Below are 24,754 nucleotides of genomic sequence, written 5' to 3' on the forward strand. Positions count from 1 at the left end.
CTGGGCTAAATAAAGCAGGTGACATGTGGCATGCAGATTTTACGGCTTAATTAGAGGCGCCTCGTCCCAAAGAAGAGTTTTTTTCCCTCCCTTTGCCTCTCCTTCTGGCCGGCCGCACGCTCTTCCCCCCGAGTTCCCTCCATGCCTCCCGTTCCTTTCCTCCCAATGCCGCCAACGAACCTCGCCGTCAGCCCCACGACCACCACTGCACACCTTGCTGGTTCCACACGCCGGCGTCCCCGCCACCGGGGCGCGATGGTATCCGCCTCGTGCTGCCGCGTCGTGGGCCTTGGCTCCCTCCTTGCCGCGGCCGCGGCCACCACCGCGTTCCTCACCTTCTCCCTCCCGTCGTCCAACGGCGTGTCCACCGCCAAGCTCACCGTAGCAGTTTCCGTCAACGCGAGCTCCACGCCGCCGCCGCCGCCGCCTCCTCCTCCTCCAACATTAGCTACGGCGTTACCTCCCCCGCCACCGCCGCCGCCGCCCGTGGCGAGGCCTCGAAAACGAGAGGTGCGCGCGTATATATAGCACGACCGTGCGAGTTGGTGATTTGAAACTAAGCTATGCTCTTTATTTTTAACTTTGTGTGCTGGTGACCAGCCTTCGTATGGGAGGATGACACCTGAGGAGGCGCTGCGGTACGCCAAGAAGGAGATAATGGCCGCCGAGCCGGTAGTTAACGACCCCGACCTGTACGCGCCTCTCTTCAGGAACGTCTCACAGTTCAAGAGGTAATTGACGTATAGCAAGCAGATGATACGCTAGCTTGATCGCGCATGGATAGTTCGTACACACATTGCTTCCTTGCCAATGCTATATACAAGTAGTCATCCTGTACATTTTGTCACAAACGGTTCGGTACAATCATACACGATAAATTTCACCATAAACATAGTATTTTGCGGAAATTTACATCATATATCAATTGTTTTAACGATATAAGTTGGTGCTCGACAAAGGTCCCACAGGACCTAGGCTACTAACCGTTCATCTGGCTTATTTTTGAAAATATTCTAGAGTGAATTTCACTTTTTACCTCCTTTTTAATCATTTTTACACTGTTTATCTCATTTTAAGATCTCTGCCACATTTCCCCCTCTATTTGTACAAATATGACATGTTTTACCCATTTTAAAAAATTACGCTCATTCTGTCAAGTAGGGCCCCCTGTTCGGAGTGACGACGTGACATGTTCACGTGGGAAGCGTAATTTTCAAGGCGTTTTCTCCTAGATGCATTTTCTGCCGAAACAATAATCAATATGATTGTTACTGAAATATTGAGTGAATTCTCATATATATTTGCAATTTGTACGTAAATTGCATGCGCTCACAAGCGTAAATTAAGTCACAAGTCTAACGTTACATTGTAATGGAAGTATTGAACGTGTGACTAAAGCAGTAGAAAAGTCATGAAAATATTAGGAATAATTGTCAAATCAATTTTTGCAGCATTTTTTTTCCTGCAAATCTATCCATCAAACACAATAATAAACAAGATCAATTGTCATCTAAACCATGAAGGCGAAGTAACTATATCTTTTCTCAACAATTCTTGAGAATCGGTAGTAATCTAACGAAATGATCAATGAAATAGCAGGCGGTGGTGTTGTATGAAATGTTGCCGATAATATAAAAAAGGTGCATTCAAGCAGCGGGGACTGGAGAAAAATGGAAGGCAAGAGTTGTTAGAGGATGGTCTAAATATCTGCAAAGAATTTAGGCGGCCACAAAATAGCATAGCAGTGTGTATTTTTAGATAATTGAAATTTTAAAATAATTTAGGCAGCCACAAAATAGCAAAAGCGAAAATAAATAGACTAGGGAAGGGCCCGCTAAATCCCTTTTAATCAAGTAGTTGCAGGTTGGGTTTGCACCGTCCGTTTTCAACCCTATTGCAGTTTGCAGAAACGCGCAGAAAAGCCTTCTTTTTCTCGAGAGGAAGTGCAATGCTAGTCATGTTTTATTTGTTTGTTCTTTTGAAATCACAGAATTCACATACTTCTATAGTACGTTTGTTGCAATGTAGCATCGACATTTTACACTTTTCGTCCACATGATTGTACGTACCAATTCAGTGCCGTGACTAAACGCATCATAATTGTAGCGAACTGTGATCATCCAGGAGCTATGAACTGATGGAACGGATACTCAAAGTTTACATTTACCAGGACGGCCGGAGACCCATCTTCCACACTCCTCCTCTCAGCGGCATCTACGCGTCCGAGGGCTGGTTCATGAAGCTTCTCAAGGAGAGCAGGCGGTTCGTCGTCGCCGACGGGGCCAAGGCGCACCTCTTCTACCTGCCTTACAGCTCGCAGCACCTCAGACTCTCGCTGTACGTGCCAGACTCCCATAACCTGCGCCCACTGGCCGTCTACCTGAGAGATTTCGTCCAAGGCCTCGCCGCCAAGTACCCTTTCTGGAACCGCAACAGAGGGGCCGATCACTTCCTTGTCGCCTGCCATGATTGGGTAAGGTATTAAGTTCAATCCAATCAATCTTGCATGAATCGTGAAGATTGAATTCTGAGAGAAAATTTTACTACTTGCAGGGACCTTACACGACCACAGCGCATCGCGACCTGCGCAGGAACAGCATCAAGGCGCTGTGCAACGCCGACAGCTCGGAGCGGATCTTCTCCCCGGGAAAGGACGTCTCCCTCCCGGAGACAACCATCAGGACGCCGAAGCGGCCACTCCGGTACGTCGGCGGGCTTCCCGTCTCCCGGCGGCGCATCCTCGCCTTCTTCGCCGGCAACGTGCACGGCAGGGTCAGGCCGGTCCTCCTCAAGCACTGGGGCGACGGGCGCGACGACGACATGAGAGTGTACGGGCCCTTACCCAACCGGGTGTCCCGGCAGATGAGCTACATCCAGCACATGAAGAACAGCAGGTTCTGCCTGTGCCCCATGGGGCACGAGGTGAACAGCCCCAGGATCGTGGAGGCGCTCTACTACGAGTGCGTGCCGGTGGTCATCGCCGACAACTTCGTGCTGCCCTTCAGCGACGTGCTCGACTGGACCGCCTTCTCCGTGGTGGTCGCCGAGAAGGACATACCGGACCTCAAGAAGATACTCCAGGGGATCTCGCTCAGGAGGTACGTGGCCATGCATGACTGTGTCAAGAGGCTGCAGAGGCACTTCTTGTGGCACGCCAGGCCCCTTAGGTATGATCTGTTCCACATGATTCTGCACTCCATTTGGCTCAGTAGAGTGAACCATGTTGAACTTCTGGAGTAAATATATATCAGATGATCCATGTGTGTAAGGTATTTGTGTGAATTGTATAGATGCATGGCCTCAGGCCCTCTGTATACAGTGTACAGTGAATTTAGCATAGTGATGTTGCGTCACGAGGTACAAATTTATGATCAACCTGTCAAAGATCCAAACTTCAAAATTTCTGCAAACTGATACCGTACGTGTATAAACGATTGGTATCTCAGGCACAAACTGTTTGCCGGCTCACTACGTAGTGCTCTAATATCACGCACAAATGACACATTTGGCTGTCGCGCGAGTTTCATACAAGTTGAAAATTGGGGCCAAGCGGTAAAAAACTATGGTTGCAAATTGATTTTTGGTCAGGCATGGTGCGGAGCCGCCACGCTGGCTTAGTCCATGCCCATGGCATGTACGAATTACACAGAAGCCCCTTTGAATCGAATACCTCTGTTCCCCTCTCATGTACTGAATCCCTAACCCTAATCTCTTCGACCGTGCTGTGACAGAGAATGAGGGGGGCCAAAACCGAAGGACTAAAATGCAAAACAGAAAAACCTGTCTCAGCTCCAGCGTGGCAGCCACGTGACCCATTTCGGATTTAAATGACACTAATCACCTGATTAACAACTAAGTGTACCATTTGGTCCCAATTTTCAACTTGTTGTATGAAACTGTTCGCGCGACGCAAGTTGTTGTACATATGGCCTATTATGCCTGTTCAATTTTTCTTTTGATAATTAAAGATGTTCCAGTACCAAATATATAGGGTTCAATGAAGGTGGATGATAGGCGGCATGCCAGCAACTTACCATCCCAGTAGAAATAAAAGGAAAACTAGAATACAAGTAAAAATATATTTTTAATAGAAAATATAGGAAAAAGAAAAACAAAATCAGAAAAGTTAACTAAACCTTTGGCCATAACATGCACAATAAAATGTGTTCAAAATGGTAAAGCATGATCACAAATTAATTATAAATGCAACTAATCAAAAGAAATTACAGTACCTAAATGATTGATTAGATTGGGATAATTCATGTTAATCACCTAATCTCTCCATCATATCCAATGTCCATGAATATTTCTAAACACTTGATGCTTTACTAATGTTAAAATTTCCCCCTTATATTTTAAAATTTCCGAATTTATATTTTATTTTTATCATGGTTGTCTCAGATTCCTCTTTTTCTTCTTCTTTGATTTAAGCTGTTGAGTGCTGACGTGCATGTATAAAGCAATGGATTCAACAGTTCGAGGTTAAGAAACATCTCTGGTTTCAGAGTGTGGTGTTCATTTCTGGGGTAATGACATACAGTATGCAGCGACAAGTACTGAAATATAAAGCACCAAGGAAGGACGTCGTCTCTGTGGCAATTCTACAATACTTTCTCTTCAGATATGATTTCCTGACGAGTCAGAGGTCAGAACCAAGAACAACGTATAAATCGTATACTTGTGGCTAAGTAGTAGCAATATGAACTGCAAAATTTACATGACGAACAAGAACACCGGTAGTACGTAGTAACCCAGCAACATTCCGAAAGGGCCGGGAATGAACCCCATCAGGTTCAGACCATACTGAAGAGATTAGCCGTGGAGATGAGCGAGCTTGCGGCAAGCGTGAGGAAGCCCAGGAAGGAGAGCCACACCGCGCTGCTGATCTTCTTGTTGAAGGCATCCTGGCCGAACCTCGACACCCACAGATCGTTGCGCGACGCGGCCGCCGACGACGCCGACATCAGGAGATACGCCAACACCTGCGGTAGATAGAATCCAGCGAAATGAGACGTGAACCCTATTACTACCAAATTATCAATTGCTAACTCTATTTTTCAGCTTCAGCATGTACGGTGCTACTTGACTTGCCTGATCAAGGAACAGGCTGACGTAGTAGCTTGACATGCTCCGGTAAATGAACCTCGGCCAGACAAGACGGCGGATTTCACCGCCGGCTTGCGCAATTGAGTAGACGCAGACGATCACGTTGACCCCGATGGCGTACCTGCATGCATTCGAGAACAAGAGAAATTATTTTTCTCCCCAAACGTCGAACTCTGTTTTTTTCTTTCGAAACGGATACTCTGTTTACATAAGACAGGATTCTGAATTCAGGGTTTTGGATAGCAGTTGTACTGGCTACTGAACCTATACCAGGAATGGGTGCTGTTTCAGTTTTAGGACAAGCCGCAGTCTCATTTGAACAGCAATTGGCACGCACAAATTTTGGTGAAAAAAAATCCGTTGTTTCTGTGCATGGGTCCCCTGTCTACAAAATAAAAAGAACAAGTCTTAAGCAACGTTGTCTATGCTAAATTCCCCGGTGAATTCTACATTCGGGGCGAGGAATGCTGGTGGTGCTTTGTTAATGTTGTTGCGCGTTGATGTGACGTGTTTGTAATTGCACGAACGCTAATCACAGGAGGGGAAACAAACAAGCAGAGTACCGACGGCGCCACAAAACAAACGAAGAAACAAACAGTTGACCCGACAAAAATTCTATGCAATAATCAGAAAACAATTAGTACGAACTAAACAGCGAAACGCTTAATCAAAGAATTCATTCCCACAGCTGAAAGATCAATCCTACCTTGTAAAAATTGAAAATTCCAAAAATAATACTAACTGCTAGTATGATACAGTAAGTACCAACTCCCTATAATAAACCGTCAGAACCTGGACATATCCGAATATGGAGTAGAATTTGTTTTTCCAAAAAAAATGAAAGAAAAAACATGTAAGCAAGCAATTGATCGCCAACCTGTATTGCACGTAGCGGCCGTAGAAGTCGCCGTCCCAGCCAGACGTCCGGGCGCTCAGCATGACAGCGAAGGACGCCAGGCTGAGCACCGCCGTGGCCACCCGCAGCCCCGCCGACAGCGGCCTCCTCTCCCCGACCGCGGCCACCGCGGCCACGTCGGCCGGCACCCCTCTGCCGTCGCCTCTATGCTCTGCCGCCGCTCCCGGCGCGTGGGAGCGCTGGCTGTCGAGCCGGGCCTTGCCGAGCTGCAGTGGCGACGTGATGGCCTCCTCGTCCGGGTCGAACGGCACCGAGATCGGCGTGGCCGGCGGCGGCTGCTTCCATGCCTCCGCGCGCTTCGGCGTGCTCTGGGCGCTCTTGCCGTTGCCGTTCGCGGCTGGAGCAGGGGTCAGCGGCGACGGCGGCGTCACCGATGGCGAGGGAGACTTATTGGCGAGAGACCCTTGCGACGGCGTCCGGACGAGGCCGGTCGCGAGGCGGAGCTGCGGGCGGCGGCCCGGTGCCGGGGCCGGGCCTTCTTCGCCGTTGCCGGTGGGGGAGTCCGGCGGGGGCAGGCGCTGCTGCTGCTGCTGCGAAGGGAAGCGCACGGGAGACAGGGGCGGGCTCTTGGTGGCGGATGCTCGCCCGTTGGCTTCTTCTTGCTGCCATGGAGGCGTCTCTTCCCGCGCCTCGTCCAGCGATGGCGTCGGCGTGTGGTAGTCCTCGCCCGGCGTGGAAGGCGATGACTCCGGAGGCGGCGTCCGCGGCTCGGGCACGGGCACGGGGACGGGGACGGGCGGCGGCGGCCTCACCGGCGGCCGGGCACGGGGAGTCTCGGCCATGTGTGCGCGTGCGACCGATGCGCGTGGGCGGATCAATAGGAGGGATTGGTTCAGTTCGACTTGGGGTGTTAAGTATCGGAGGTTACGTGTTGGCTGCCTTCTCGGTTTATTTGCTTCCTTCCTTCCCTCCTTCTTTCCTTTTGTTTTCCGTTTCTTCCTTTTCCTAGTATCATGCATACTTGCCGACCTGTTCGTTGGCTTTTGCTGTTCTGCAAAACCGGCTTTGCAGTTCTCTTTATCTCCTGAAATCCCTCTTGATTCAATTTAGTTTTATTTAATTAAACTGTTAAGATAAAGATAGTGAGTAATAGTTTCATTTATTTAGCATGGCCGTACACATAATAGTTTTGCATGGGTTCCCAGACGAGGGACAAAGCGGCCATCTGAAGTTCGAAACTGTGTCACAAGTATTTGAATGCCTTTTCGTTTTCTTTCCGTTTTTCCAGAAAACGACAAGAGCGCCGGGACTCAGAACTCGGAAGGGAAATGCTATTTCGAAGTTGCAAACAATTCTGATTTTTTTTTATGTGTGTATATATATAGATGTGATGCAATCTGCATATGTGTACTCCCTCCGATGCATAAAAATTGTCGTACATTTTGTAGTAAGTTAGTACAGATTTTGTACTCTCTCTATATAAATCCACGTCACTTATTTCAGTACGGAAGGAGTACGAAGTGGGCGATACTTTTTAGGACACTTTTTATGGATCGGAGGGAGTAAAATTTTGTGACTAAATAACATGCGAGCCAAGGAGAAAGAAAAATATAAATTTGTGAATATTTTGCTTTTACCTTATAGGCCACAAATTAATGAACATATTTCGCAATGAAACTTTACAAGTATATAATGCACATCTATATATACATGTATATTGTTTTATAGAATTTTTGGTACCACAAAATACTGGATTTCAGGCTGCTTTTTTTAGGAACGTGAGAGAGAAAAGTGTATACACATGTGAATTACTCCCAAAATACTGGAGTAGTACTCTTCGTATTCCATTAGAGGTTTGTCGGTTGTTATCCAGACCCCAAAGAGAGGCAACATGTTAATAGGGGAGGAAATTGCATGGCCGGTCCTTAAACTTGGCAGGTATATTTAGTTTCATCCATTAACTTGCAAACTTGAAAAACAAGACCTTAAACTTGACACGCCGATTCATTTTAGTCCAAATCGACGAATTCAGGCTAAATTCGGCCATGATGGCGGCTAGTGGACATGGTTGGCTCGGGCGGGTTCTTTTCGCAAATTTTTGGGCGATGAAATTTTCCATTTTAACCCTTTGGAAGAGTTCGGTCTCGAACCCGTGGTCTAGCCCTCGCTTGGAGGAAGTGACAACTGTGGTATTTTCACAAAATACCCTTCCTCATCCTCTGACTATCCTCCCTGTGGCCACGATATGCTCTCATCCTCTAGGGCCAAGACATGATAGAGTCGCTCCCTCACTAGTGAACCCACTTCGGCCCTACATCGGCGACGTTCTCGTGATCGGTGGCGGCCAAGGGAACGGGGGAGGCAATGGGGGCGGTGGTGTTGACTGCTATACGATGAAGTAGCTGGCGGCGCTTCTGAACCATCGGTTCAAGACTTTGAAAGATTTGGCTTTGTGGACCGGGTACGAGACCTAACTCTTCATGGGTTTAAACGGAATACTCCATCGCCTGAAAATTTGCAAAAAGAACCCCTTATGCCAGCCATGTCTACGTTAATCATGAATTAATCATGAATTCGTTGATTTGGACTAAAATGAACCAATTTGCCAAGTTTAAGATCAAGTTTTCAAAGTTTGCAAGTTAATGGATGAAACTGAACATACATGCCAAGTTTGAGGATCTGGCATGCAATTTCCTCTTAATAGGGCCGTAATAAGCTTGCTTATGCTATCGCACAGTCCGCGGAGCATTTCTTGAAGGTACATCGTCCGTTGAATCTCCATATTTCATCCAAACCACACTTTGTAATGAACTTGTTGTGAATTAATCAATGAAGTGTCGCATCCATAAAAAATAAATTAACTTCTTGTGTCGAAAATTACCTATTGTTCTCCCTCTAAATGTTTCTCTGAACATAGAGAAGGTGCTGTTCCTAGTATGACGGTCCATGGTCAGCTTGTATGCGCTCGCGTCTCATGTCTGCTCCAGTGAAATCGGTCACTACCATCGCTGCAGAATACATCGACACTCACTGCCAAGGAAGAGGGGAGGAAAAACAAAAGCCGAAAAAGGACAATGGCACACGACCAGTCGGAAAATGGTTAATTAGTTAACATCATAAAAAAAACTGGAAAAAACCTTCATTTCTTTTTTTTAAGAAATATTCATTTATCTACGTTCATGCAAGGTGACAAACTGAGTCTCCCTTGTGATGCAAGTTAACTAATTGGATTTTTCGGTTAATTAACTGGATTTGGATCTAATAGGCCTTGACAGAGCGCGTGCTTATTCAACACACTTGGCTTGGCTGGCATGATAGTAAATTATTAATATGAGTTGTTGTCCTAATTGGCATGTCATACTCCTTGGTAGCCGGTAGGCAGCCGGGGACTGTCTGACAGATATAAATTGGAGGTCAATAATAACTCGGTATGATTGTTTGCTGGTCTGCCGCTTGATTTGTGTTTGATAGGATACAAGTAACAAGCAAGGTGGGGTCCGGGGGTTGTCTAGAAAAGTGGACACGACCGAGATCCGTCTTATCATAATTTTTGTGGGCTTGTGACGATAATGCAACCACGTAATGAACGAGAATAGTTGTCAGTTCTCTTATTGCCTTGGCATATACGTTATGGAGGTTGAAAACTACATGGATCCGTCGAGAAACTGATATGTATTGAAGTTCAATTGAATAAACATGAAGTGGATAAAATTAATCGCTGATAAATGCTAGTGCACTGTTAGGAACTCTTATGCTTTTTGTTTGTTGTTGCTACCTCAACCACAAGGTCCAATACTCGAATTGTTAGTCACCGTCAGAGTTTCCAGGAACAAATACTCACCTACGGACTAGCGTGGGAGGAAATATATGGACGGAGTACGGGAGTAGGCTCCCCGAATCAGAATTTAGTAGAGGGTGTTCCAGACGGGGCCTCGTGAAAAGGTCGGGCTAGGTAATATCCAAGGTGGAAGAAAAGAATTAATCCCAAGTGTGGAGTGTGGACTTGACAACAGAATGTTACGGCCTAGCCATGAAGGCTCCGCAGCAAATGTCGCTGTACTAAACCCTGTTTTTTCTTCCAGAAACTGCTACTGAATCCAACCAGCGCATCTCTAATACGAGTAATTCATTTATGCTAGTTTGTGAGCTACAATCTTCATATCATCAACAACAATATACAAGACCAATACTGGAAGATTGAGAGAACGTAATTTGCTCTCTCACTCTATTTTGAAGCTTGTACATGATTTTCAGTTAATTTACATATGACTTTGCTCTCGCTACTCATTTAATCTATTTTATATCATATAAAATCCTGCATTTACCATCAACTATCTGAAGATGCCATCAAACCTGACTCAAATACCCATTAAAAAGTGAACGAAGACCTTTTAGAAAGTCACAGGATTCGTCTTCTGTTTTCTCTTTTTTCTGGGATGTCCAAATCTAAGCGAGCTTCTGCTAAAGCAGGGAGCAGGTGTAGGCGTGTAACCTGCGTATACCAATTTGGCAGCAGATTAGTGCTAAAGGCGCCCAATAGGTGCGGTTCAATGGAATTACTTTTGCAAAGCACTTTGATTGGTGGGGCTTGTAGATCGCTTTGCTCTTTTGTTTCTTTTTCTCATTAGGCTGGTCAGGTGGTGGCATGGCATGCGCACCTTAATGGTTAAGGTATCCCGAGCAAGGCAAACATGTAGGCCTTAGTTGTCTTTCTGTCATTCCTGCACGTCACGCTGAACCAAGATCAGCAATGGGTAGATTCGAGTCTTTTGGAACTATGCTAAATGCCCAGATGTCACGCGCTCAAGTCTCGTCTTTATTTGATACCTAGCCCTCCTTGCATCAAAGTGGAAAAAACAAAAATACAAACTGTTCGTGCCAACTTGCCATCCAAATATAGACGCCATTCGGGATTTTTTTTTACAGTCGTCAGATTGGCTCAGGGATATCATGACTTCAGGTTGGCTCAGGGAGATCATGACTTCAGGTTGGCAGCGGAGCTGTATGACTATCCTGATTACATGCATATTACTACCTTGTCTTCTTTGTCAAGCTGTTCTCCAAGACCTGTTTTTACTAATGACTGTACTAGTGTACTCCAATATGTAGCATCACAAGGCAACCTGAAATTTGTCGGGTACACGGAGCAGCGGCAGCTGATAGTCCCCAGGCTCTCCTAGCTGCCCGCAGGCAGCCATCTGATCATCCCCTCTGCTTAGCCGAACCATTACTGTAAGGCCAGATTGGATTAAAATGTTACGGAACTCGATAATTTTCTCATCTGGTGTGGGCTTGAATTGGGACCCACTGTGGGGGTTGAAAGAGATGAGGTTGATCTTGCAGGAGATACCATGAACCAGCTCTGTAAGCCTCTTCGCATCGTCCATGCTGTGAGCATAGTAAATCCAAAAAAATGTTGAGAGTGCAAGGGGTAACTTATTACCGTAAGAGCTTTATAGAGTTACTACCGAATAGAAGGTTTAATTTGCTTATGAGATTAGTTACAACACCAATGGCAACTACAGTCTATATTCCTTAGATTGTCATTTGGGCAAATACAGTCTATATTCCTTAAGACTGTCATTTGGGCAACTACAGTCTATATCTCCGTCCACAAATAAGTGGATGTTTAGCTTTAAAATTTGTCCATGAAAGAGTGTATTTCTCTCTTTCCAAAGAACTTTAAAGTAAAAAAAAAATGATTCTCTCTCATCACACGGAAATCAAATCCAATAACATTTCTACATGCACTACTTAGCTCATTAGAGGTGGGGGAATGAAAGATATGGTGGTTGGCACCTTCACAATGCACTTTCTACCCCCACTCCATAATTTGTCTTAAAATTCCTATATGTCCACTTATTTGTGGACGGAGGGAGTGTGTATGAAGCAATTTGAAAAATGACTTATTCTGGATAAAAATAGCAAAACAGCCTTTTGCAAATGTTAAGTAGTGTATTCATATCTCAAGTAGAAAATAGCACTGTATGTCATCTCTTTTAAGAAACTAGCCCCATATTTGTGCATTTGTACGGACTAAAAAATACACTACATGCTTAAAGAAAATTGTACGTACTATCATTTATTGTATCAGATCAAATAATAAATATCCATTCTTGTCTTAGTGGTTTGTGGCAAATCAATAGCTCGTGCGGTCCGAAGGTGATGGACAGCCACCAGCAATTGAGATCTTTATAGGAGTAAAGAAATCAACAAGATGACAACAACCAGAAACTCTTGGTTAATCCAGATTACTGACCTGTCATTCACTTCAGCAAGCATAACATATTCAAATAGCACTATGGACTTTCTTCTCAAACGAAGCTCCTCCCTTAAAGTGCCAAGAAGCAAGTTAAGATTGTACTTTCTGTTAATGGGCATTATCCAGTTTCTAACCTGGAAGGGAAAGTTTAGTGCACGGAACAGCAAATAATGCCAAACCATTTCACGACAATGAAATTACCAAATTTTCACCTCATCAGTTGTTGCATTAAGACTCACGGCCAGATCGCACTTGGATTCATGGAGGAAGCGTTTTATCTGTGGAACAAGACCACTTGTGGAGACAGTAACCTTGCGAGGACTAAACTGAAGGCCCTGCTCATCAACCATTATAGCTGATGCTTTTATTACATTGTCTACATTGTGCAATGGCTCACCCATGCCCTGTACAAATTAGAGATTCATGAAAGATTTTGTGGAAAAGGTGATAGAATCTTATCGACAAATCCTACAGCACTGATGCTATACAACTATACAAATAGACAGAAATGCATACCGAGTCTTTGCATCACATTGTTATCACTAGACTAATTAATGCAGAACTCCCAAAGGACCAAAACTACGATAAAGGAAACCATAAAATAAGGCCTAACTCAACAGTAGTGAATACTGATGCCACTGCATATGGATGCAGGCAGAAGAAGGGTAATGCTATCAGAAAACAGTGCTAAGTGAAACAATATATTTACGAAGAGTGGCATGCAAAAGCAAGATACATGGATTTAAGATAAATAAATTACAATTAATATAGCTAGTCATGTTAGTTAGCATGAAGAGAATGCTTACCATAAATACAACATTTGTAATGGATCCAAATTCATCTGAAAATAGCTTACGAGCAAACACAGCCTGCTCAACTATCTCAGCTGTAGACAAATGCTTTCTCAAACCCATCCTTCAGTGACCAAAAGAAAAATATAAATCATTATGGAAAAACCATAGAAAACAATGCTAGTCAAAGAATGTATACAGACCTCCCAGTGAAGCAAAACTGACAATTCATGGCACAGCCCACTTGACTAGAAACACAGACCGTTGTCCTACCCCTGGCGTTAGGAATGACAACTGTTTCAATCACCGAGGCGTTCTCAAGAGAGAACAGTATCTGTAACATCCTGTGTTCCAAAATCAATCATATCCTCATAACATTACAGAAGATAGCAGTGACACTGAAAGAGCTACCTTTCTTGTTCCATCGGACGCAGTAATAATGTCTTTCACAGTTAATGCCTTGAGATCAGCAAGCTCGCATATCATTTTCCTCAAGTCCTTATTCAAGCCTGCACAGGATCAGAGGAACAAAACAAATGAAAAATATTGTAGCAAAGAAAAGAAATATGAGCAAATTGCAAATTTCATGTAATTAAACGTGCAAAGTTAGAGAAAATTTTACTCGCACAGTTAAAGGAATAGAAAAGGTTGATAGTAGAATACCCTATGCAATGCTTTTCTTCTTACTGAAATGGCAATGACATCTTCAAAGTATGCATGTCATCGGTTTGCAGCTGTTGAATGGCCACAGTTTTTTCTTCAGTTTTTTTTTTTTTTTGCATACTATAGCAAGAGGTGATGCATATGGTATGTATGATGGTTGCTCTTTATGAGGGCAGCAAGGTGGTAATGAAATGAACATGGTGTAGACATGATCACAGATGACTCGTAATTTTTTCACAGGTGAACATGTTCTCTGTCAAATCCAAACAAGCTACTCCCTCTGCATCTTTTCACAATGCAGAATTTGTTTCATCAAGTCAAGCCTTTGATCAACACTACATAATATGTGGTTCATGGATACAAAATCACAATCATTAGTAAGTATTTTGGAATAAGAATGTAATGATATCAATTTTATGTCCCATAAAGTGCAAACTAAAGATGTAACTTTTGGTCAAAGCTTTGTCTTAACAAAACAAATTACATCCTACAAAAAGAAATGGAGGGAGTAATATCTTATGTCAATCCTTGATAATTAATTGCATACATATCAAACTATTAATCTAGACCTCTGAGAAAAAAACTTACAAAAAACAAATCCACACAACACTAACTATAACCTAAATATGGCTAGAAGGTGGGTACTGCACAAGTAAAGTATACCTGGATCTATGCTTTCCGTGCCTTTTTTCTGTAAACTATTTTTTTCCTTAAGGATGAGTAGTAATAATCAAATACTAGTTGATAGTGATGGTGATCAAAAACTAGTGAACCTAAAATCTTTTGCGGATAATGAACTTGTTGATTTTGAACTTTAGTGATAAGTTTCATCTTGTATGAAGTACTGTGTGCAGTCGCTTTGGTTCTCAAGAAATTATTAGAGACAAGCGATGTGCCTTTGATGTTTGTCTTGAGAAACCGTTTCTCATGCATTGGAAAAAAAAAGAAAGAAAGTGCAGATAGGATGGATATCCTCACAAGGCATAGCCCTTCAAAATGATATTTTTCAAGAAGATTTCTTACGATTGTCTAATTTAAGATTTTGCATCAAGGAACGTTAGAAGGACTGAAAGAGCCAAGTTTCAAGTACAAAATAGACCAGCGGTTACAAGAAAATTGTAGTACCAGTATGTCAATTAAATAATGTTCTTGGTTTCATAAGCTGTTTTTCTTAAACCGCGGCAAAATTCGGATTTCACAACAGGCCACTAATTTCTCAGTTACAGCGCTGCATGTGTCAAAAATATTTGATTGAGGAAAACAAAACTGCAACCTACCAGCCAGCTCGTCGTGACAATGAGCCCAGACGTTGTTCCCGTAGAGGCATTTCCACAGCATCATAGCCTGCCCCGGTCGAAATCCCTGTGACTGAACCCATTTCTGGGAAAAGCCCGTGGAAAAATCAGCTCACAGACAAGCGCGGACCAATAATTGACGAACGAATTACAACACTTCAAGGTTAAGAGAGAGCTGTTACCTCCAGTTCCGGGTAATCCATTCCCTTGAGCATGACCCTGGAGCCAGGTTCGCAGCGGACGACAGCCGAGGGTCGTCGGAGGGCGGAGAAGAGGCGCCGCGTCGGAGGAGAGGCAGAGTGGACGCGGAGAGAGGAGGCGCCCCATCTGAGGAGAGGGCCGAGAGGAGGCGCCGCCATCGGAACTCCGGGCTGGTCCACAGTACCGCGGCCGTCCGCGGTTGGGACTTTTTCAGAGTGGCTGGATAGAGTAACCTCGTTAAGTCGTAAACAATAAGTGGACTGGATTGCTCCGTTGTTTGGGCTTTTTGCTAGGAAGCAGCCCAAGATGGAACCTGAATTCTAGTTTTGAAAACCGGACCGGACCGCCGGTCGGAAAAAACCGTACCCGGACGCCGTACTGGTCTGTTAAGACCTCGGGACCGCTCGGGCAGGCGAACCGGGAAAACCAGGACGAACCGGCCGGTTTGTGTCTAAACCCGCGAACCAGGCGGCTCAATTGCTATCCAAGCGTGGATCGAACACGCGACTTCCCACTCCAACGGGGATGAACCTCCCAGCCAGTTAGGCTACCCTTTGTTCTATACTATTGTCGGAAAAGACCCTTTTTATTAAGGAAAAACGGTTGGGCCTCCATTTCAACTGGGTTGTGCTGCCAGTTGGGCTGGGCCAGTTCTGGCCCTTCTAGCACTTCTTGTAAATGTGAAAATATGGTTAAAAAAACAAAAAAATGAGACATGAATTTTGCATTACACTACATTTTTTTTCCTTTTATTGCAGCATTTATGACAAAAATATATTATTTATTGTCTTAAAAAACCACACCGGTTCAACTGGTGAACCAGCGGGTTCGACCGAAAGAACCTGAACCAGGAGCCTCGCCGGTTCGATCATCTGTCCGGTTTTCAAAACTAGGACCTGAATAGGAGTACGGAGTCCCTGGTTGTAGGTATCTGATCGATTTGGTTTCTCAAAGTGTATGCTGAATTTAACCTAAAGGTTTGTGAGGAGATAAATTGATTTATATTACTCCCTCCGTCCAACAAAAGATGTCTCAAGTTTATCAAAATTTGAATGTATTTTGTGTCAAACTTAAGACATCCTTTATTGGACGGAGGGAGTATGAAAAAGCTTACATTTTGAAACAGCATTTTGGAGTACTTATTTTTAGTTGGTATCTGATACCACAATGTAGGTAATTAATTATAGTTTTTTACTTGCATAAAACCCGAATCTGCCATGCTGGTAGTCAAAGGGACTCTTTGTTTTAACAGTTGGTCAAAGAGACCCACTATATCCCACATCAAAATACGTATCTCATGCTCCCTCCGTTACATAAAAATTGGCACGTTTTTAAACTAGTTCAAAACCGTGTCTATCTTTATGGAACGAAGTGAGTACATCAAGTTAACAGAGGATACATGACAGATTAGACACATTATTTTGAGGTTTCGAAGTACGGAGATTAAATTGCACCTACAGATCATGTTCAACGAACATAAATGAAATTCAAGAAGTTGTAGAGGGGAGGGGAGGGGAAATATTTGGGAAGCTCTGTGGCGGGAAAGGGAGAAGAAGACGGTGATCTCGCAGGATGTAAACCGATATGAATTCCGCACCCCCGCGCGGAACAAATTTTGCTCGTCCGTTACGGGTTTCACTCTTGAGTAGAAACTCATCCGTTACAAGCTCAAGAAAAGGTAGGAAAAAGGAAAGGAAACTCATATGAGGCCACGACGCGAGTCCTCCTCCTCAGTCACTTGCCCCGTGCCTGCCTACTTCCATGCTCGCGCACGAACACGAGCCACCTCTGCCTCGCCATTCGCCAGCGCCCCCCCCCCCCCCCCCCTCCCCAGTCCCCCCTGTAGCATAGCCACCACCAGTGCTCCTCGCCGCGGCAGCTACACCACCACCTGAGGCCTTCCTCGCCGATCGCCGCAACCTCGCCTAGCCTCCGACCCCCTCCCGTGAGGCTCCGAGCATGAGGTTTCCCAGCGCGGGCGGCGGCGGGAGCGGGGACGCGGGGTTCGTGCGGGCGGACCAGATCGACCTCAAGAGCCTCGACGAGCAGCTGGAGCGCCACCTCAGCCGCCACGAGCGGACCGAGCCACCCCCGCCGCAGCCCGGGAGCCGCCGCGGCGAGTCCACGAGGCCAGGGGACGCGCAGCCGGCCCCGGCGCAGCAGCCGCGCCGGCGCCGGGAGGACTGGGAGGTTGACCCCGCCAAGCTCGTCATCAAAGGCGTCATCGCCCGCGGCACCTTCGGCACCGTCCACCGCGGCGTCTACGATGGCCAGGACGTCGCCGGTATCGTACCATCTCTACTTCACATATACGTGTCCACTGCCTCCCTGTTTCAGTGTCCGTTAGCTGCTCGATGAAATTACCCTGCTATTTCGTGCTGGCAGCATCAGATGCTTCTCCTTTCCGGTCGATTATTCGTTTTGCGAGTTCTTAGGAAACGTTGCTGTTTTGTTTTTCGTCCATGTGTTCGATCTTCTGGGCCTAGGACGCAATGGTGAGTAGAATGGATTGATCGATCGATGTCAATGCCATTTACTTTCTTCCGAGTTATTTTCGCGGGTCGTGTCACCGGTGGTTTCCTTGTCAGCAAATTGCTAAAGTTGATGCCTCTGCTTTCCTGGATTCCATGGTGTATTCCGTGACTTCGGGTAGATAAGCCCGCCTTTTATGTGTAACCCCCCTCATGTGACTCGGACCAACCAACTCTAAAGTTTTAGTAGGCGTGATACATGTGTTCATCTTATGATGAGCCCCTGGAACTTGGAGGTTACAAACCAAAGCAGCTGAGCCCTTTATTAGGCAAAAGGTTGCAACTTGCAACAGACGTGGTGCTTTTCCGTCATGGAAATGTAGAAGCATCTGAGCCAGGTGTTTCAAAAAAGAAAAATGTTGGGCTTTTTCTGCTAAAGCCAATATAAATGAGCAGTTTTGCACTGTCTCACCAGGCATGATCACATGACACTGGACAAAGCAAATCCAAGGTGCTTGTCTGTCGCCAACTTTATCGCCTATTGCATACTGCCACGAGGAAATACAATTACTTGTGTTGAAAAAATAAAATCATCGTTAGAATCATAAATTGCGATTGAAATGCCATACCAGACGTGCCAAATCATTTAGCAACTCACTGAAGTTATTGAGTAGCTTATTTTATCTTTTCTGACTACTTCGATTTTATTTTATTTTTTGGCATGAAATCAGCTTCCTCACTGTTGTTATCCATGAATAATTGGTCAGTTCTCTGATTCTAGTGATCTAGCCCCACAGACATTTGTGTCTGGCTTCGTGTTTCATTTGTGTGTTACTTAACAGGAGTCTCACTGATTCGGTTTTCCACACCGCACATAAAGCTGCAACTGATGTTGATATAAAAAGATCTTTTGTTCGGCATGCATAACCAAATACTCTTTTCAAGAGACTAAAATGCATGTTGATCATGAATAATGTGCTGCCTTTGATCCCTAGCAAGTGCTGACCTACTATTTAAGATTCGGAATGTGTTTTTTCTCATGATCTTATCCATAAAAGAGCCACCATTCTAAAGCATCTGGATTCACTAGTGCGGACTGCCTGGCTGCCGGCAATGTCTTGGTCCTTTGCCAAAACTAAGTTTACAATTGCAACTTTCATTTTGAAAATAATTGTTTTATTTTATATTCCAGTAAAATTGCTTGACTGGGGGGAGGATGGTCATAGATCAGAACAAGAAATTACTGCACTAAGATCAGCATTCGCACAAGAGGTTGCTGTCTGGCATAAGCTTGATCATCCAAACGTTACTAAGGTAAGCTTTGGCTGAAGAAATCCTTTTTCCGCCCGTTCAAATTTCATAGGTTAAAGCTTGCTGATAGAATATACATCAAATCCCAATTTATATTTATGTTTGTTTCATAAAACAGTTATGTGGGTGAAAGACTGAAACTGTTCTCCACTATTTTCCATCATAACCACATGGGCAAAGTTGACTTTTACTTTCAGCAATATATGGAGTTATGTGATCAGTTATCCCTTTGATTTCACTTATGTTTCCATGGCTAGATATCTGCCATCATCTTTCGTACTTCTAAAGTTTGAACTTTGAAGTTGGTGGTGAGTCCTGTACTTCCACTCTTACACGTAGGAGCTATTGCAAAAAGGCAGAAATGAGAAATAAGGGAGATGAGACTCACTCAAGACCCTTGAGTTCTATAGAGTATTCTAGCTTCCTCTGCCCAACTGTTGAATACCAATACACTGACATAGTGAAGCAGATGATGTTACGTATTCTAATACAATGTAATTAGCTCTTCTGCTACCTTTCGCCCCCAATTGCCATCCTCATGAGTCATGACATCTCTCCTCCCCCATACCCATCCTCCTGCATTTAAAATTCAAAATTGTATCCCGCTTCATATCTTGTAGTGGCTCTTCTGCGAGCTGTTATGTCATTATCTGGGTTATGCAAACTTATGTCATTACCTGGTTGAACTCATTTAACAAATTATGTTATCGCCTCTTTGTGGTTCTGCAGCAACGAACGGGCACTGTGCTAGCAAGGACATTGCTATCTTATGCTCTCGGTTGTCATGAGTCATGACTTAATTCTTTTTAATGGAGGTTTACATACTTTTTATCTTTCAGATAAATGAATTATTAAGGTATTTTATGTATGTGACCCCTGACACAGTACATTAGAAACTTGTATAATCCGAACATTTTGACGTTTTCAATAGTAGGGCAAAAATTGATTACGAGTTGACGGGCCCCTGTTTGGTGTATCATATGCTACCATGAAAATGGTAAAAGAGTCTATCAAGCAATCGATCAGAGGCTCTAATTCTGTAACCTATCCAACCCATTGTGGATTACAATAAGTTACTGTTTTTTATCTATTCCTTTTGTGAATGTAGATTTATTCTACAGCCCAACTGGCTGTCCTAACAATATCTTGAACTTCAACTGACAGTTTATTGGGGCTATAATGGGTGCAAGAGATCTGAATGTACAGACAGAACATGGGCATCTTGGGATGCCGAGTAATATTTGCTGCGTTGTGGTTGAGTACCTTGCTGGTGGTGCACTGAAAAATTTCCTGATAAAGAACAGGAGAAGGAAGTTAGCGTTTAAAGTTGTGGTCCAACTAGCTCTTGACCTTGCTAGGGGGTACGTACTAGTTTTTTTTTTTTTGTCTTTTCCTGCAAAGTTCTTCTATACCACCCCTTCAGTTTCCGAAGATCTGACTGACCTTTGAATTCAATAGATTGAGCTATCTTCATTCCGAGAAGATAGTGCATCGTGATGTCAAGACTGAAAACATGCTTCTGGACAAAACAAGGACAGTGAAAATTGCTGATTTTGGTGTTGCTCGAGTTGAGGCTTCAAATCCTAGTGATATGACAGGTGAAACAGGCACACTTGGTTACATGGCACCTGAGGTATATTTGATCTTAAACTGCCTAAAGATATTATCATATTCCTCTGTCACCTACCATGTGCTGCTACTAGGTTTCAATTAGATTCAGACCAAACTACCAAGTTTGGAGAGCTCAAGTTGCAATATTATCTCCCATGTCCATTCCATATCTTTTTCATATTTCATATTTTGGACCGAGCGTGATTTTTAAAGCTGTGCCTACCCATTGGCACAACTGCATCACCACCACCACACCTGATTGAAGTTGTGTACTCTAGGTATCCTCATTGACTTAAAATGGCATCACGCAGGTTCTCAATGGTCATCCTTACAACAGGAAATGTGATGTTTACAGCTTTGGAATCTGTTTATGGGAGATATACTGCTGCGACATGCCATATCCTGATCTGAGCTTCTCAGAAGTAACTTCTGCTGTCGTTCGCCAGGTAAGAGAAGCTACTCCTGTCCTATTTTATTCTCGCATTGCTGGGCTCTTGTTTCTGCAGTCCGACACTGAAAACACAAAATACAGAACTTGAGGCCTGAGATACCGCGCTGTTGTCCAAGCGCTTTGGCGAACGTGATGAAGCGCTGCTGGGATGCCAACCCCGACAAGCGGCCGGAGATGGCCGAAGTGGTGTCCTTGATAGAGGCGATCGACACGTCCAAGGGCGGCGGCATGGTCCCAATAGATCAGTCGCAGGGATGCTTCAACTGCTTCCGTCAGCACCGAGGCCCCTGACGCTGACACTTTGATTTTGATCTCATGGCTCTGCCCGATCAATCCATCTCGCTAGATCTCAGTGTAATCTAATCACACCGTCGTGGTAAATGGAGAAGTTCTATGATGTAAATGCCTGCTTCATCTCATCCTTGTATGCTTTTCTGCTAATCCTAATGCTTGAAATGCGGTAGGATCAAGCTTCAGAGTTTAGTGTAAGTCTGCCAGGGCTGTTCACGGGTTTTACAGTCTCATGCTCATGATGTGGACTTCTCATTGTACTATTGCAGTTTATGTCTTTACAGAATGTGAATAAAGAACATAATTCAAGATGTATTGTTGTAGCACTCGGATTTCATTCGAACCGAGCTCAAGGATAGCAAGATTCATAGAAACATTTTTATGTGCGTGCTTGGAAAGGAAGATTTTATTTCCAAGCTGCAAAATTATTTGTGATTTGTGAAATTTCTGCAGTGTAAACGGCCAAAGTGTTTTTTAGAAAGATAGGGCTTTTGCCCCTGTTCCATTCATATGAACGAAACAGAACAAAATATATGTCTCAACACTTTTTTTTCAACGAGCTTTTGGCCACACACAGGCCCTAATGCTATCGCTAAACAACGAGTAGTTCCAGCGCCTCTAACCAGGCAATTACAACTTTCAGCATGAGAACTGGACAAAATGGCAGCAAAGTTAGCGTCAAGTGCTTGATCTTCACGGGGAGGAGTCTTGGAGGGACATCGACATGATACCTTGGCAGGCGTTGAGTGTCAGCATCGAGACCGCCCTTCTCTTCTTCATCTCAGGCAAAGCCTTGGGATCTCCACCGACTTGTCCTCCAACCGTCGAAGCATATGTGCTAGAACGTTTTGATTTGCGTTTGAACAGAGAGACTTCCATGAGCGTAGGTGTCGCAGGACCATTCGCCAGATCACTTGCATCGAAGACCATGCAGAGGAACGAAAAAAGATATTATTACAACATTTCCATAATGACAAAGAACAGTTGCAGTAGTCATATTAAGTACTTCATTTTTCCTATTTCCCACCTAGAAATGTGCAATTTGTTCTAGGCTAGAGCCCAGATTTTTCCCCAACAGTAAACTCATGAATTCCCAAATAAGTGTAGCCACAATACAGTCAAAGAATAGATGTTGTATAGTTTCAGGTTCAGAACAGAACATGCAGGTAAGATCATTCACATGTTGTCTCTTGTGCAAATTATCTCTAGTCAGGATCCTGTTATGGCTAACCAACCAGAGGAAAGTGTGAATCTTGGGGGGCAAATGCAGTTTCCAAATAGTTTGCACAAATACAGGTGTGATCCCTCTAAAGTTAACCACAACATATAAAGAACTAGTGGTTTATACACCTTTATTGTTCAATTTCCATACTAGCTGGTCTGGATCATTAGAAATGGAAGCAGAGGATATTAAAACAACCGGATCATGCCAAAGTTGAATAAGATGTGGTGAGAAACCTCTCCTAAAGGAGAGTTTAAGTTCAGAACCATCCCAGACATCAGCTACAGATTTGTGGTGTTCATTACAAATGAAGTAAATTTCCAAGAACTGGATAGCCAAGCTAGAGCTTCCTATCCATTGATCTTCCCAGAACTTAACATTTTTCCCATTGCCAATTTTCCAAAAATATCATAGTTTTGCTGCATGGGAGGCCCAAAGAACACCTTTCCAGAAAGGGGAGGAAAATGCATCGGAACAAGCAAACATATTGGGAGAACTAGTGTCAGATTTGATGTCAATAATCTGTCTCCACAACTTATTTGTGTCAAGGTGGTACCTCTTAATCCAATTAGCCAACAAGCAAACATTAAGGTCCCTTAGATTGGGGATGCCAAGGCCCCCAAACTCATTTTTCAAAGTAACTAATTCCCAATTTGCCAGATGATATTTGACATGCCCTTCATAATTGTCCCAGAAACAGTGAGCCATCTGAGAGTTAATTTCACTGATGGCCCATTTAGGGAATTTGATTATAGATAGAAGGTAAATAAGAATACTAGCCAAGCAGGATTTGATCAAGGTAAGCCTGCCTCCATAAGAAAGAAGTCTCCCTCTCCACCCAGCTGCTCTTTTAATAACTTTGTCTAGAACAGGTTGCAGATCTTCTTTCTTTAATTTGCAGAAATGAGAGGAATCCCTAAGTATTTCATGGGCCATTGTGCTAGTTTGCAACCTAGTGTTTGAGCAAAAGGTCTAATTTGCTCATCTTCTAGGTTCAGGGAATAAAGATCACTCTTATGAAAATTAATCCTCATTCCAGACATTTGCTCAAAAAGTGAGAGGAACCACTTAAGATTTCTAGCTTTAGAGAGATCATTATCAACAAAAAGGAGGGTGTCATCTGCATATTGTAGACTCACCACACCTCCCTTATGTGCAGATGGCGTCATGCCAGAAATGAGATTGAGAGATGCAGCCTTGGAAAAGATTTTTGTGAAAACATCTGCAACAATGTTGAACAAAATGGGGGAAAGTGGATCTCCCTGTCTGAGTCCCCTACTGGTAGAGAAGAAAGGACCATCAACATCATTTAATCTGATCCCAATGGATCCTCTAAAGAGGATATTGTCCATCCAGGATATCCACTTGGGGCAAAATCCCCTTTGTTGAAGGATGGTTCTAAGGAACCCAACATCAACACTATCATAAGCTTTTTCATAGTCTAGTTTAAGCACCAGACCTGGGGTCTTATTAAGGTGGTTGTCATGAATAATTTCATGAGCAGCTACCACACTCTCCAAGATATATCTTCCCTTCAGGAAGGCAGTCTGGTTGGGGCTAATAATTCTGTTTGCACAGGCACTAAGCCTAGTAGTACAAGCCTTTGAGAAGATCTTGAAGCTACAGTTAGTAAGAGCAATTGGTCTGTATTTTTTGATACTTGTAGCATCAGCCTCTTTGGGAATAAGGGTACTCATAGCAAAGTTGAGTCTATAAAGGTCCAAGGTGCTAGAGCAGAATTTCGAAACTAAAGACATTACATCTGTTTTAATGGTTTCCAAATTTTTTGATAGAATAGGAAGAGGAAACCATCAGGGCCAGGATCTCCCTCAGCATAAGAGCTGAAAACAGTTGCCCTAATTTCTTCTTCAGAGAAGTCATGAGTTAGTAGATCATTTTCTTTGGAAGAAACCAAATCAGCATCATCCCAGAAATCATGAGAAAGGGAGATATCTAAATAAGGTTAAGAGCAAAACAGAGATTTGTAGTAAGCTACAGCAATCTCCATCATACCCTTGTTATCAGCGACAGGTCCATTTCCCCCCTCTAGAGAGAGGATCATTTTCTTACTTAGTGTTCCTGTCTCCTTCAAGAATGTCTTTTTCCCTGGATCTCTGCCTAGCCTTAATTTCCTCTCTATACCAGAGAAGATTGAGTTCATTTCTAATATCTTTCATACATTGGTGTTCTTCAGGAAGGAGGGTTCGAGTTTCAGACATAATG

The 24,754-nt window shown here is 43.9% G+C and overlaps 4 protein-coding genes across 4 annotated transcripts; 2 read left to right on the forward strand and 2 right to left on the reverse strand.

The window, feature by feature from the left end:
* Window positions 1–255: 255 nt before the first annotated feature.
* Window positions 256–3,364, forward strand: LOC100834600 (probable glycosyltransferase At5g03795). The gene is made up of 4 exons (XM_010235168.2): window positions 256–510; window positions 601–731; window positions 2,125–2,473; window positions 2,554–3,364. Exons 1-4 carry the CDS (start codon window positions 256–258, stop codon window positions 3,238–3,240), a joined length of 1,422 nt encoding a protein of 473 aa, XP_010233470.2. The 3' UTR covers window positions 3,241–3,364.
* A 1,118-nt stretch (window positions 3,365–4,482) lies between these two features.
* On the reverse strand, window positions 4,483–7,050 carry LOC100834902 (CASP-like protein 4U1). Its single transcript, XM_003566883.4, has 3 exons — window positions 5,984–7,050; window positions 5,092–5,227; window positions 4,483–4,982 (listed from the first exon to the last, which is right to left on the reverse strand). The coding sequence occupies exons 1-3, from the start codon at window positions 6,979–6,981 to the stop codon at window positions 4,794–4,796; spliced, it is 1,323 nt and encodes a 440-aa protein (XP_003566931.2). The 5' UTR covers window positions 6,982–7,050; the 3' UTR covers window positions 4,483–4,793.
* Window positions 7,051–10,757: 3,707 nt separating this feature from the next.
* LOC100823265 (dual-specificity RNA methyltransferase RlmN) lies at window positions 10,758–15,408 on the reverse strand. The gene is made up of 8 exons (XM_003569381.4): window positions 15,156–15,408; window positions 14,956–15,058; window positions 13,427–13,524; window positions 13,219–13,349; window positions 13,031–13,139; window positions 12,437–12,628; window positions 12,222–12,358; window positions 10,758–11,350 (listed from the first exon to the last, which is right to left on the reverse strand). Exons 1-8 carry the CDS (start codon window positions 15,330–15,332, stop codon window positions 11,074–11,076), a joined length of 1,224 nt encoding a protein of 407 aa, XP_003569429.1. The 5' UTR covers window positions 15,333–15,408; the 3' UTR covers window positions 10,758–11,073.
* Window positions 15,409–16,995: 1,587 nt separating this feature from the next.
* Window positions 16,996–21,662, forward strand: LOC100823578 (serine/threonine-protein kinase STY13). The gene is made up of 6 exons (XM_003569382.4): window positions 16,996–17,458; window positions 18,838–18,959; window positions 20,121–20,317; window positions 20,415–20,589; window positions 20,879–21,013; window positions 21,100–21,662. Exons 1-6 carry the CDS (start codon window positions 17,134–17,136, stop codon window positions 21,307–21,309), a joined length of 1,164 nt encoding a protein of 387 aa, XP_003569430.1. The 5' UTR covers window positions 16,996–17,133; the 3' UTR covers window positions 21,310–21,662.
* Window positions 21,663–24,754: the final 3,092 nt, after the last annotated feature.

Source organism: Brachypodium distachyon, chromosome 2 (genome assembly GCF_000005505.3).
Source record: "Brachypodium distachyon strain Bd21 chromosome 2, Brachypodium_distachyon_v3.0, whole genome shotgun sequence".
Lineage (NCBI taxonomy): Eukaryota > Viridiplantae > Streptophyta > Magnoliopsida > Poales > Poaceae > Brachypodium > Brachypodium distachyon.

Excerpts from the sequence above, each read along its gene's own strand:
- LOC100834600 (XM_010235168.2), top strand. The coding sequence starts at position 256 with ATGGTATCCGCCTCGTGCTGCCGCGTCGTGGGCCTTGGCTCCCTCCTT. Across the intron at positions 511-600 it reads CGAGGCCTCGAAAACGAGAG|CCTTCGTATGGGAGGATGAC; the intron begins GTGCGCGCGTAT and ends GCTGGTGACCAG. Across the intron at positions 732-2,124 it reads AACGTCTCACAGTTCAAGAG|GAGCTATGAACTGATGGAAC; the intron begins GTAATTGACGTA and ends GTGATCATCCAG.
- LOC100834902 (XM_003566883.4), bottom strand. The coding sequence starts at position 6,981 with ATGCATGATACTAGGAAAAGGAAGAAACGGAAAACAAAAGGAAAGAAG. Across the intron at positions 5,228-5,983 it reads GGCCGCTACGTGCAATACAG|GTACGCCATCGGGGTCAACG; the intron begins GTTGGCGATCAA and ends GAATGCATGCAG. Across the intron at positions 4,983-5,091 it reads TCAGCCTGTTCCTTGATCAG|GTGTTGGCGTATCTCCTGAT; the intron begins GCAAGTCAAGTA and ends TATCTACCGCAG.
- LOC100823265 (XM_003569381.4), bottom strand. The coding sequence starts at position 15,332 with ATGGCGGCGCCTCCTCTCGGCCCTCTCCTCAGATGGGGCGCCTCCTCT. Across the intron at positions 15,059-15,155 it reads TGGATTACCCGGAACTGGAG|AAATGGGTTCAGTCACAGGG; the intron begins GTAACAGCTCTC and ends GGCTTTTCCCAG. Across the intron at positions 13,350-13,426 it reads CGTCCGATGGAACAAGAAAG|ATACTGTTCTCTCTTGAGAA; the intron begins GTAGCTCTTTCA and ends AGGATGTTACAG.
- LOC100823578 (XM_003569382.4), top strand. The coding sequence starts at position 17,134 with ATGAGGTTTCCCAGCGCGGGCGGCGGCGGGAGCGGGGACGCGGGGTTC. Across the intron at positions 18,960-20,120 it reads ATCATCCAAACGTTACTAAG|TTTATTGGGGCTATAATGGG; the intron begins GTAAGCTTTGGC and ends TTCAACTGACAG. Across the intron at positions 20,318-20,414 it reads GCTCTTGACCTTGCTAGGGG|ATTGAGCTATCTTCATTCCG; the intron begins GTACGTACTAGT and ends TGAATTCAATAG.